Below are 14480 nucleotides of genomic sequence, written 5' to 3' on the forward strand. Positions count from 1 at the left end.
ATGGACAGCCGAGATTATTGAAAAGTAAAACGTACTTACACCTCACACTGGCATAATAATATAGATTTGACCATTATCACTTTTTGAAGACACTAAATTTGAAATAATTTCGCATATTAAGGGTTTTTTGTGTTAGTTTTAATTGTAATTTAAAAAAAATATCAACGTTTTCTTATTGTAACATTATATTTTTTATATGTTCAGTGCTTGCTTTGTAATCCGTGGACGATTCATAAAAATAAACAAGTATTCGTATTAAACATACAAATGACAAATGTATATATTGTATTTTAATTATATCAAACTAAATATCTTGGACATAAGACAAAAATTCTGTACCAAACAATATTATGCGAATAATAAATGGATTATTCCCAAAAAAATATGTTAATAAACTCATTTTGTAAAATATTTTGTTTTATTTTCATTTTCACACTGTTTAATAAAATTCCACAAACATATAACGGGTCTTAATTTGTGTCCTAAAATTATTAAACTACTACTATATTTTAATTTTATTTTTACCCGAAGTAGAATTAAGATAAACTTTTAAGATTTTCATTTAGTTTAAAAATGTGTTTGTCAAACATAGTAAGTGATGTTTAAAAAGATAGCGAGAAAAAATGCACATTACGGCAATGAATATTGTGTTAAATCATGGACTGATACATATGTATAAGATTCCCCTGCAAATTTTGTGGAGGTCAGGCAGTAGTCGCTTCAAAGAAAAACCTGACTTATTTAACCAAGGATCATGGTCACAGGTCAGCCTGGGCCAGTCTATAGAGGCGTAAGGAGGCCACCTGGACTAACGCAAGAAGAATTATGATTGGAAAGGTAATCACTATATTAGTGTTCAGTGAAATTTGTCCAAAAAAATTATAACGGGTATGAAATGATTTCTTATCGAAGATTCCGAACCTATGGCCATGAAGGCCTCTTTTTAACGAATTCAATGCGTATATTCATCTCTTTGATAAATTTAAGTAGATTTCAGTGTAACCAGTACTGCATACTGTATTGTCAGAGTCCCTGTTTTGATTTGAGTTACCATCACTAGAAAAAGACTGGTATTAACGTGCCGTCTGATGCTGAAAACGGCCCTTTACTATATTATCCAGAAGCTCTCTAATTATACTACTTACATTTTTGTCACTATCATCCTTATAGCTTTTCTTAAGATTCACCTTTGACCACGATTCTGAAGTGAGTAAATCAGTTAAATATGATCGAATTATGATAAAGAATCGATCTTTAAGAGGAACCTAAATAAACTTGCATAATGGCCATTAATACAGTTGTCTAAATAATAACCCGCGGGTGTCGTAAAAGGCAACTAAGCTGAGTTAAGGAAAAGCTTATAAACTTGGCATTCTTCTTGTTTATGGCGATGGTCTTGCAACCTGTCACTATTTTAATTTAAATTCCATCACTAAGCAATACAGCTGAACGTGGCCTTTCAGTCTTTTCAAGACTGTTGGCTCTGCCTTCTACGCAAGGGATAAAGACGTAATGTATGTATGTACATACATATTTATGTATGTATGATATAACTAATTTCAACTTGGTGGTGAAGATGTAACTGGAACTAACGCCAAGAGAAAAATGGATTGTATTATGTTTAATCACGCTCAATATAGTGGTAATAGTAAAGGTTGGCAAAACACCTTACACGAGTCCAGGTAAGTAATTTATTTGAAAAATGCTGTATTTTTCACGTCTTCGGCGTATGGAGTGACGGATGACTTTCATTTACAAGCTAAAGATTGATTTAGTGTACGTGAAAGGTTCCGTTTCATATGAGAAATTTTTGGGAAAAAGCTTCAGATTTTCAGTAAAAATAAATGGGGCTTGAAAAATACGATCTCTAATTATTTCGGTATACCTAAACATGTAGCTGTTAGCTCAAGATATACTCGTATCACAGTTAATTTTGAATTTCCAAATATTAGTCTAGCCTGTTTTTGGAAATATATACTCTGTATGTTTTTACTGACAGATCATAATTTTTTAAATGCGATTTTTCCTTTCTGAACCATGGAACACTAAAGGGATTTACATGTATTGCGATTACCTTTTGACGCCTCTTCTTGTTCACCTAGATATTCCGCTATTCAAAATAATGTAGCAGTATTTTGTTCAGCCGAAACACATAAATCGAGAAAACCTAAAAAATACCTGGGTCTATGACATTCCCCAAAAACACCATTGATATCAAATGCCATTCCCTCATTAAGATAATTCCACGCAATCTTAAATTTGAAATTCATATTAAATTGGCCCTTAACTTTATGTGCTAAGACTCACGGAAGATAAATTTTATGATAATATCTCAGTGATTGATCCGCATCGTAAAAAATAATACTGTTATTTTACGTCTATATTACTTAGATTAAGTAAATATACGAAACAAGGGTAAAAAGGAATTAACGTAACATTTTTTTCAACGATGAAAATCAGGTCATTATACTACTATTAACTATTACTAATATTTTAGGATACTCACTTGGTTCTATCCCACTTATACCACTCCATATATCCCACATATACAATAAAACCTGTAATACAATAAGTCACGACACGAGTCTTTGTTTCTTTTTATTACGTGAACAGATTGATCTTCACTAGGACCTAGGTAATCCATAACTGAAAATTAGCGTATGTTCTATAGCAATAAATTCGCTGAGTTATGACCTTTTTGTATTGCTGCAACTCATACCCTTATTAATTGGTTATTTTCTATGTATATTGTAAATTGTGTGTAGCAAATCAAATAAATAAATTATCTATCTACATAAAAAACGCAACCAAAATACGATGTTACTCAATTTAAATCTGTGGAACGTGAGAGAAATAGAAACAAACAGATTAAAATTAATTAAAACCCACAGTTACCATTTGTTTTATTAATTTCATGTTTTGCCTTTTTAAGGAAAGGGATTTGCTATGTTAATAAAATTGTTCTCGGATTGCATATTTTTTTAAATCTAAACTCTGCAGACTGGACAAAGTGGAAAGAAATGTTGGAAAGCGGTCCCTGAGCCCCGAAGCAGTGGCGGAAGGTGCAACTGGGAACACGCAAAGGTAACAGAGGGAGAGAGAAGATGAAAGTCGGAAAAATTTTTCCACTACTGCTATAATATTTATATGCACAAAATATTGTAATTTGTTTTTAATATAATTACTTTTGTGATTGAAATTAGATATTGAAATGAGATATTCTTTGGGAATTTAATTTGCAATGAATAAATGTAATTTACAAAACATAAAGAAAACTACATACATACATATGGTCACGTCTATATCCCTTGCGGGGTAGACAGAGCCAATAGTCTTGAAAAGACTGAATGGCCACGTTCAGCTATTTGGCTTAATGATAGAATTGAGATTCAAATAGTGACAGGTTGCTAGCCCATCGCCTAAAAAGAATCCCAAGTTTGTAAGCCTATTCCTTAGTCGCCTTTTACGACATCCATGGGAAAGAGATGGAGTGGTCCTATTCTTTTTTGTATTGGTGCCGGGAACCACACGGCACTGCCGGGAACCACACGGCACAACTAAGAAAAGACGGTAAAGAAAACTAATAAAAGTAAACTCAAAATCTCCATAATATAATCATCCAAATTTAAAAACTAATGGACCGACGACAAAAATATGAAAAACCTTTTTCTGCAACGCAATAAAACCCTGCACAATATCTTAAAAAATCTCAAACATAATAAAAGCATGATTCATGCACAAACTTGTTAAAAAAAAAACGGGGAAAAAAAACAATTAATTAGACACCATCTCTTTTCAAATACGCAACTGCCATTATCTACCTGATTTCTTCGAAGGTGGAAGAAAAACAGTCGCTGATCTTTAGCAAACTCGTGTAAGCCTTCACCAAACAAGCCTATTTGCTCTTCCGGGTCCACTGAGACCTCTGTCAACAGTAATATCCTCATAGCTTTTGAGTTGAGACACTTGTAAGACACGACCGCTAGTTGAGAGTAAATATACCTGTGTCTATAAAGGCTTTAGTATTTTTTCAGTTGGGGAAGCAGAACTAAAGTGAAGATGAAAATGTTCTGTTATTTTAATAGATTTATGAAGCGTTCAACATGTCGCCATAGTTAAGATATATTTTAGACTTAAACGTTGTTCAGTCCCAATTCCGCACAAAAAATGTTTCTTTTAACAACCTTTTGAACAGACTCAACTGCACACGATTTAACGTAGATAATATTTTTTTACTTAAGACAATAAATTCTTAATTGAGGATGGCAACGAGGACATGACAATATTTCATTTATCAGATGAACATGTGAAAATAGAGAGAGATTGTTCTTACAAAAATAAAACAAAGCACCCACATATTTATCTTTATTTCTTACAGGGTAGACAGAGACAATAAGAGTCACAGAACTCGAAGACGAGTGAACTCAAATTCAGAGACTATAAGTAAGTAGCCCATTAACCAAACAAAATTCACCACTTATAAGCCTTTCCATTGGTTGAATTTCACAGCCACACACACTATGTTTTCTTCTTCGCTGCCGGACCAGCATGGAAGCAATTTACATATTTTAGTATGTTATGAAGTAAAACAATATTAGATTTTTCAGTCTTGTCACATGAATGTACTTTACGTTATGAATACGTAAATAGTAGCGAAATTTTTGTACCGTAATATAGGGTCGTAAAAGGAAGTAATAGGCTGTTACCGTGCCGGCAACTTGGCATTGAAGATCATTAAAATGAGACGTATTCAGTGAAACATATACATTATAACTGTAGGTATAACAACTAACAATACATTTTTTTATATTTATGAAAGAGTTACTAACATTCTGTCCTACCCAGAGATCCAAATTCAAATAATATTTTTTTTAGATTATTCATTAATTCCTAAACTAACTTTAGTTCAGGAATTATTTAAACTTTAGTCTAATTAGTTAGTTTTATTATTTATTTATATTTTTAATGCGTATTGTTAAGGTTAAAATATTTGTCTTATACTTATTAAAGTATTTAATAAAAAAATCACCATTCAAAATTCACATTTTAGTAAGTTTACATTGGTGTATTAAATCAAATATTTCGGCAATTGTAACGATATAATAGCAGCAAATTTTTTTATTTTATATTTACTTCGGCTCTAAAAAATCAGTTAAGTCATCTTAAAGAAAATATGGAGCAAACCCTGTTCACGTAGCAAACACGAACGTAAAAGTAAAACACCAACTTTTCACAAAGAAACAAATGCTAAGAAATTCAAGTCAGCCCCGTAGATCAATTTTTCATAGACACGTTTTTTCCGTCCGAGATCCAGCAATTTATCAAGAGCATGTGTTGCGGTGGAACAAAAAAAAATCACAGATTAGGTACTTACAAAAAAGAAAAACAAAGACGGACGTGATCTCACCCCACTACGTGATACGAATAACGTGTGGAATTGTGAACTTTATGATTTTATTACACTCATTTTGTATCTACGTACTTGTAAACGGCGGCCAATTCTCTTTCGTTGGAGAGATTTCAATTTCACCGCAATGCAGCGACGTTGGGATATTTTTCAAATTGTTCAAGGGAATTCTTGTTTCTTTGACAATTTGTATGGAGGAAGTTTAAAGGAAACTCTTTCCTCAATCTGACTTGACTACTTTATTTATAACTCAGAACATTAATAAAAACAGTAAAACCGCCCAGCGACCGTAGATACCTAAGCTAATAATAGATTCTTATAAGAATGTACTCGTATATAATTATATTATTAGTACGTTTGCTGTTCCATTACTGATCATGTGCTTAGTAACATATTATGTACTATTTATTGATATAGTAAAGGTACCTATCTAATTTTGTTGATTTAATAACATGCGGGCCCCAGCGACATAACATCCAAATATTTACCTGCCGGCCATGTGTAGCTCCATTACACAAATAAAGAGGGAACAGGTCGACCACTTAGTTCATTTTATTAATTTTGTTCGAGTATATATATGAGCGAGTAAAGTATGCTCACAGTTTCGCACGCGTGAACAAAAATTGCGTTAATATCTTTTCCCTCAGAAATTGCGGGAAATCCTCTGCTGAAAGCTGCTTTGTAGTTTGTTTCGCCGCTTCTTCTACACCTGCGCTTTGGAAGCGTTAGTAGATACAATTATACTTAAGTTATGTTGACGCCAATAAGCAATACAATATGTTCTATCTTGACTACTTCCCTTTCTATTTATATTTCCTCTCTTAGTGCACCGCTAGGCCGCATAATGAACCTACAAGCCAAATGTGAATTTTCTAGATCCAGCGGTTTAGTCTGTGCGTTGACTGTCATGACTGCATGTCATGCAAAAATTTTTAATATCGTGCTATTTTTTTAACATTTCAATGGTTCCGAAGTAGTAAGGGGAGAAATTATGAAGAAAGTAAAGCGTGCTCTTTAAGCTATAGAAATATTATCAAGAGAGGGGTTAATTTCTTGCGCCCGTGATTCATTCGAATATCACGTTAAACGAAAGGATGAAGGCCCAAAAATTTATTCACAACCAAGCAAAATAAAATATCATTCGATATAATGACATGTGTTAGTTCTGTATCATCAATATTTTATGCATATACTCCAGTCTGGTATTAGGAAAAGCTTTTACCATGAAATGGAAGTAGCTCTATGAAGGTCTAAATTATACACGTGATTCTCGATTTCAATTGAAACCTTTAAAGTTTAGATTCGATTGATAACATTGTACGGGAACTCATTCAGAGTGATTATAATTATTCTAGCTGCATCTTCAGAAGAGCCGCCGTAGAAAATAAAAGTATAGACAGAAATACCGACAAACCAATACTTACAAATTATGTGAACTTATATAATCACGGTTCTATAGCGGTACTCTTTCTTTATTTTGTTGACTTACTTACCACCAGCCTAAATGAAATAAATATGCGCTGTGGGCGATTCCGAAAGATTTTCTTATAAGATAATAGCATAGGGTTAGCCGGAGTTAACTGATAATCATTTATAGATAACCGCCTGAGCTTCGTGTATCTACAATCTGGTAATTAAGGCTGCTTCTGAACTCCTTGCTTAAACCCTTACCTTTGTTTCGCCTTTATAACACGTTTTGTTAGCATGGTCTTATATAAAATAGAGCACTTTCAATTTAGGTACAAGATTTCATTTGAATATTTTGTAAGGTTCTAGTATAACATTGTATTCGTGATAACATTGGCCACTTCGGATTTTATGAGTCTTTGCATTCAGATTATGTAGCTATTGTGACTGGTAAGTTTTTAAAATGTAAAACATAATAAATTATGATATTATTTTAATAAATATATCTTATTAATTATAATTACAAAAAACATAAAATGAATAAATGTGAATTTCATTAAATATCTGTAAATAAATTTCGTCTTTGAAAATAGGATTGAGGAACCCGACTTGCAGTCGCACGTAACCTACGACAGACGAAGGTAATAAAATTTGTTTATGTCGACGTCGAAAGGTATAAAAACTTTTTAATTTTAGAAAACACATTAAATAAATATATTTTTATACGAAAAATAACAGACCTTGCTTAAGTAATTTAGAGATTAAGTCAGGTGTTATTTTAAAGAAGATTCAAGACCTGACATACCAGTAGATTAAGCTCGGGTGGGTCACAAAGGTTTATTAAATCAAGAATACCTTTGAAGAAAATATTCTCACACATCTTTATCCCTTAACGATAAACAGAGCCAACAGACTTGAATAGACTGAAAGTCTTTTACAAACTGTACGAGAAGAAAAGCAACTCTAAACATATATACATGTTATTTCTACGCTACCAGGCCAGCTTCTGCTAATAATATGATATTCAGAACGCCTACAAAGATAAGAAATTAGAAACATATATCTACAAACTATTGTGTAAGAAAATTGCCTTGTCGACGAAACGGCTCACAAACAGAGGCACAAATGAAATATTTTCATTAGACCCGACGAACGTAGACTTGGCAAATATGAATCGTAGGAAACGCTCGTATGTAAGTAAGTTATTATCTCACGTTGTTTACACGGAGAGTATAAAGCTGGCAACATGTGTAAAAGTTTGCCAAGAAGTTATTTGTTCTCTGTTTTATTGCATCAAGTTGAAGTAATTTATCTCGGTCAAAGAAATCATAATAAAAAAATTTTGATCTAGGTTATGTATGCACTGAGAATTTAGGCAGAGTAAATAACCACTTTAACTACTCATGTCTTTGGAGGCAAGTTCATAAAATAAATATCGTATGTCATCGCTATTTCGATTAATTATTTCGCATAGGCAAGCAAGAAATCCGTATAATTATATGTTTGTATTTTATAACATAAAGTACCCTTTACGTATAATATAAATACATTTGCTTAATAGTAAGTATTATCATATCCAACCAATATCATGACAAGATAATCTAATATAAATAATACTATACCTGTGTTAACAAGTAGTGCCACAAACATTTTAAGTGAAGTAAGTGAAAGACAGGCAGCCGATAGCATATATTCCCATTTCAATGAAACCAAAGTCAAGGGCCAAAGATTATTTTGCCATAAAAAATGTTGTCAGTAACGTAAACTAACAAACATTAAAAAAGGATATTCCCTAAAAATATTATCTCTAATGTAGCGGAGATAAACAATATTGTGTAAGCAATTTAGAAATAATATGAGTTCGGTGGGGCGTCCTCTTGTCTGCCAAATAAATTCCGTCAGTTACAGTTTACTTGGTAAGTGTACAATTCCACAGCTTAGCATGTGTGATCCTTCCCTTCATTTCCCTTTCCTTCTGATAGGCTCACATAACGACAGTTTGGACGATTGTTAGAAATAGCCCTTCCAATAAGCCTTTCTATAATAGAACAACTTTCCCTGATACACCCACGTTGTTTACGTCTACCTAATAGGCATGTTACCCTTTATCATCACGTGTTTCTTTGTTTTATGGCTTTTGCTCAGTATGAAAATAGAATAATTGGCTAATTTAATCTAACTTACTTATTTTCCATGAAAGTCAAGATGTTTTTCAATGTATTTAATCTCTTTATTCCAATATATAAAACCTTTTGTTTAGTCACGAACTAAATCTTGTGGTTAAGTAGCGTGACTTTATATTCCTAGACAACTCATTCCATTCCATTCCTGAGCAGTTTTATTTTATAGTCTAAGGTTATCTTGCAAACTGTCATTAAAAACTTTTTCATGTATGTTAAGCTATGTTTTTATCTGATAATAAACTAGTTGTATCGTTAGAAAAGACGCTACTGAGTGACTGACTCATAGACAGACAATGCGCACTCCAAATCGCTGGGTGAAGAAATTTGAAATTTGGTATGTAGGACCTTACGTGGTCAAGGGGTGCACTGAGAGAGGGTTTTTCAAAGTTCCCGTGAGAAACGGCTGAAAACGTGATTTTTCATACTAGGCGGAACCACGGGCGTACTCTAGTATTAAAAATAATGTCATAGATTAGTAAATAATAATTTTGGTACAATAAAACGTACTATAATATAAAGACAGCAATGCATTGGTACTTTAAATCTTGTTTTGTCTTTGTCCCAGCAACCTAACGCCTATTTACCAAAATTGAGTCACACTATATGAACCATATATATTCACGCTGCTGGTAAATTGAATTACTAATGTAAAGGGAACTCGGGGCCTTGTCAGTAAAACATTGTTAGAGACAATATAACCCGGTTTAATGGCACTTCGGCTCATAAACGAGACTTGAAACTTTTTTGTCATCTAAAATTTTAATCTTACATTTTAACCAAAGTGTAACCAAAATATGAGAAGAACATATTATTGTATGCTACCATTACATTCGGTATATGTAACAGATACCTACTACTTATTCAGACTATTTACTTAAGAATCTTCATTTTACTTGTCAATATTTTTTTTATTCGCATAGTGACTGCGTCACCATTGAAAATTAATTAAATTGTCTTTAGTTTCTCGAGTAATTAATAAACGAAAATAAATAATTATACCTACTTACAAATGGCTTTATCACAGTCTTATTTTAAATTACGCAAAGATTTTGGAAGGCAGCCGATGTTTTGTATGGTAAAGCCTGAAATGTTGGATAGCATCCTTCCTGATACATCGGAACAAAGGAAATACTGTTTACGAAATCCTGTGAATCAAGAAACACAAGCAACAACTTCGCAGTCTCAACATGAAATAAACACAAATAGAGTAATTTTGACAGAAACTGGGTCTAACCATGTAGAAGGTGGATGGCCAAAAGAAATCAATTATGAAGATGAAGAACTGACTTCTCGATATCGTCGTCGTGTCGAAAGAGATGAATCGTATGTTGACTCTGTTTTGGGACTGACTCCAAAATTTAAACATTACATAGACCAGAATAATGCTATAAATATTTATGATCTTTTTTACAAAGATATGGCTCCGGAGGATCCTGTTGAAAAGCCCTCAGTTCGAGTTAATAACATTTATAGAGACTCTTCAAAACGACCCATTTCTAGTATTGGATGGACTAGCGAAGACGATTCAAAACTTGTAGTTTCGTACTGTGATAAAGCTTTCCCAATAAACAAATCTTATTGGAATTTTGATTTAGTAGGTAATGTATGGAATTTGGAAGATCCTCGTTGTCCAGTTGCTGAATTCTTACCACCAACATCATGTTGGCAACTTGTTTGTTCTCCTGTGGAACCATCGGTAATATTAGGAGGATTGGAAGATGGAAGAGTATGTATTTTCGATATCCGTTCTGGACGGGACCCGATAGCAATCAGTCCTGTACATCTCGCACACAGAGACCCTGTATCTGCACTTCTGTATATAAATTCGCGCTTGAACAACGAATTTTTCTCTGGAGCCACTGATGGCATGTGTATGTGGTGGGATATCCGAAACTTATCCCAACCAACCGAAGTTTTGATAATGTCTATTTTTTCCCCAAGTATTAGCGAATTCGACCTTAAGAATGCAGAACCCATAAGCACGTTGCAATTTGACAGGTCATTTCCTACAAGGTTTTTATGTGGAACAGATACTGGACTTGTGGTGAACGTAAATCGCAAAGGAAAAAGTCATAAAGAAGTAATGAGTAGTGTATACTACGCACATAATGGCTCCGTTAAAGCTCTACACCGAAATTTATCTATTTTAAAAATGTTTATAACTTGTGGCGATTGGAGGGTAAATGTTTGGAGTGATGAAATAACAACATGTCCAATCATACCTGGGCAGCTACAAAAATATCAAATAAATGATGTGATATGGGCCCCTCACAGAGCATCTAGTTATATGTCGGTCAGTGCCGACGGAAGAATGAGATATTGGGACTTTTTGCGCAAATATCGGGAACCTATTATAAATTTACGGCTATCTCAGTACCCATTACTAAAAATCAAACCTCATGAAAATGGGCATCTTGTAGCTGTTGGAGATAAAAAGGGTGTGATGTATCTTGTGATGCTTTCTGAAGTTTTAGTTTATTCTGGAGATAAAGATAAACCGAGAATGGTGCAAACCTATGAGCGTGAAACAAAAAGGGAGCGTATTTTAGAGACGAAAATAAAAGAAATACGTTTGAAATTACTAAAAACTGAAGAAGGCGTCGATGCACCTACAACTGAAGAACTGAGTGATGATTTCAGTTCAGTTGAAGCGGAATATAAAAGAATCGTGGATGCAGAATTTCGTAATTTAGGTGGAGGTTCTGTCCGTAAATTATCTTCAGAAGGTCTAAAAAAAGCCAAGATGGAAGTAAGATTACGTTAGAAAAATAATTTATATGTTTCTGTTTGCTGCAAGTAAGTGTTAAGTTTGATTTTTTCAATAAGTTTATTTAGAATAATGTTACTTACCTACTATGTTTTCTTTGCTAATTCTTTTTAATAAGCTATTACTATGGGAATTATAATAAATACCAAACTTATATATATAGGTCAAAGACTTCAAACAGTTAAATATTGATACAAGTAATATAAATAAGAACAGTTCATGTTTCTGTAAGCAAGAATACAAGTAAGATTTCTGAATGAAAACCCCCTTTTTATTAATTATTTTTAAAATAATTATGGATTTTTTCAATAATTGGATCGGAGTGAAACTAGTTAAAAGGTCATTTCTTATTTGTTAAGTGAATACCTAATGAAAATGGTTATTAAACATCCTTCAATGACGCCAAAGGCCTTGTCTGTTTCTTTTAAACTACTTAGCGTTAACCCGTCACTTTACGTTATTGACCTATCTACCAAAATTCTTTGAAAATGACTTTTGTTCTCTCCAGCACAATATTCTCTTGACATAATAAAGGTACATATTAAATTAATGTTACACAAACATACAACATACCTCGTGGCTTTCTCATTTTCTTGATATGTAGCCAGCGCTTAATTGCATAAATTAACGTCAGCACACGATCAAAGGCAGCAAAATGGATCCTTCTTCGTGTAAAGGCCTTCTTACAATAATAGCCACTGAGTAATAACGTTAATAAGCTATTAACATTGAAACAAAACAGAGCGTGAAAAGAGAGATGAGAGCGTCGGTCTGATATATTTCTGTTTTATTCCATTAGAAAACGGCAAAAAGCAAGTCTAAAATAAAATGGATGCAAGGTCATCATTACTTAAAAACTCATTATGATCGGCTTCGCCACGTAAGGGTTTCCTTTCAAGGCGTGACGCCCGACCTACAATCCTTTCAGGCCGCCATATAACCCCAGTTAGGTATTCTCAAAGGGCCAGAGGCAGATTATTTGAAATCTTTCACAGTAATGTAAAGCAACAAGTTTGTGAAGAGAGCTTAGCGTAAATGGGTTGGAGATTAGAGTCGACGAGATTCTCCTGAACTTTAGAGGATAGGTATTTTAAAATTATTATAAGTCTTGTCTTTGTTATTGTTTATAATATAACTATCTGAGTGCTCCGTTTTCTTAAGAAATTGTCAAAAAAAAATGAATTCCTGAAAATCGAGAGAGAGAGTCTATATCTGTGTCAAATTATAACTAAAGAAGCTTTTTTCACGCGTGAAATTCCTATGCCCTTCTCCATAATCCACATTAAATGAAAGCCATATTGCATATAGATTAGTTAAGTGATTTTGACAAGAAAGATAAAGAAACAAACAAATAAACACTTTCAAATTGTTAATATTAGTGTGGATAAATAATAATAACACTTTACCTGCCCTCACAATTACTCTTATCCAGAAAACTGTTATTCCCTCAACACCTGTCGTATAACACAGAAATTATTAGGCTTATCAACACTGACATCCTCCTATAGCATTTAATGACCCCTGCTCCTTTACATGCTTGTCTTAGGATCGCATGTATGGTGTAACCCTCATATCGAGGAGTAAAAAATATAAAAAAAATAAAAAAAGAACTTCTGTATTTGGTAGTTCGGTTTGGAGTTCATAATATTCTTACTATTATTTCGACTTTTATGGTATATTGATTATTCATGAACTAGAATAACTTTTTATAATAGTGCGTTCGATTCGAAATATTATTGCAGTGCTACCAAAAATTTCATCAAAATCAAATCATGGCCATACATACTTTTCAGGAACAAATACTCGTATATTATTCAAATATTCGTACGATTTGCTGCAGATCGATTTTTTTATTTAGCCTTCCGTTTATATCAAGACAAACATTTAACACAAATGTATAGTTAGTTTCATACTCTTATCTCATATACAAACTAGAATAAGATAAGAAAGCCTTCGGAGTAGAATTTAGCTGATTGTACTGTAACCAACCATTTGTCAGAGCGATAACTGCTCGTTAACAGTACCCAGGTGCGTAATGTACTGAAAAGTTGCTGCAGGAAAATGTATACGTATTATTTTGCATCTAAAGTGGGTAATATCTTATATGCTTGGATTAAAAAAAAAAATAAAGGTTAGGAGTATATTAGAAGCAATAAAACACAATTCCAGTTTAATTTTGTAACGCGTCCCATCAATTTATGATTTTCACGTACTTTTTGCTTTACGGAAAAAATAGGACCCCAAATTTATAAGCCTCTATTAATACACACTGTTATAATGCTCCAGATATTTTGCATCTGTAATTTTGAATAATATTATGAATTAATAAACATCACTTCAAATTATGGCTTTGATACCAATAACAAACCAACCTTTTATTATTGAGCAAGATTGACATTGCTGCTGCAAATGTAAGTCGAATCGGTAATGTGCCCGGTTAGAATGCGTGATGCGCAGAAAGGCACAGGTTTAAATCCCACCTTGGCCATGTACCAATGACTATTTTTAAAGTTATGTACATTAGTTTGAATACTAATTGCGAGGGAAAACATCGTGAGGAAATCTACACATTCAGGAAACTAGATGTGTAACCATGATCGTTCGAATTCGGGTAAGGTTTACCTGCAAAGGTTGCGAAGATCAGATGGGAGTCGTTTCGTGTAAAAGCATGACTCACCTATCACATACCCAATCCAGGACTAAAGCTAGGAGGAAG

The 14480-nt window shown here is 33.3% G+C and overlaps 1 protein-coding gene across 1 annotated transcript; it reads left to right on the forward strand.

Annotated features, from left to right (window-relative positions):
- Positions 1-10006: 10006 nt before the first annotated feature.
- On the forward strand, positions 10007-11761 carry LOC106141483 (dynein intermediate chain 3, ciliary-like). Its single transcript, XM_013343134.2, has one exon. It carries the CDS (start codon positions 10007-10009, stop codon positions 11759-11761), a length of 1755 nt encoding a protein of 584 aa, XP_013198588.2.
- The last annotated feature ends 2719 nt before the right edge of the window (positions 11762-14480 follow it).

This window comes from Amyelois transitella, chromosome 12 (genome assembly GCF_032362555.1).
Source record: "Amyelois transitella isolate CPQ chromosome 12, ilAmyTran1.1, whole genome shotgun sequence".
Taxonomy (NCBI): domain Eukaryota; kingdom Metazoa; phylum Arthropoda; class Insecta; order Lepidoptera; family Pyralidae; genus Amyelois; species Amyelois transitella.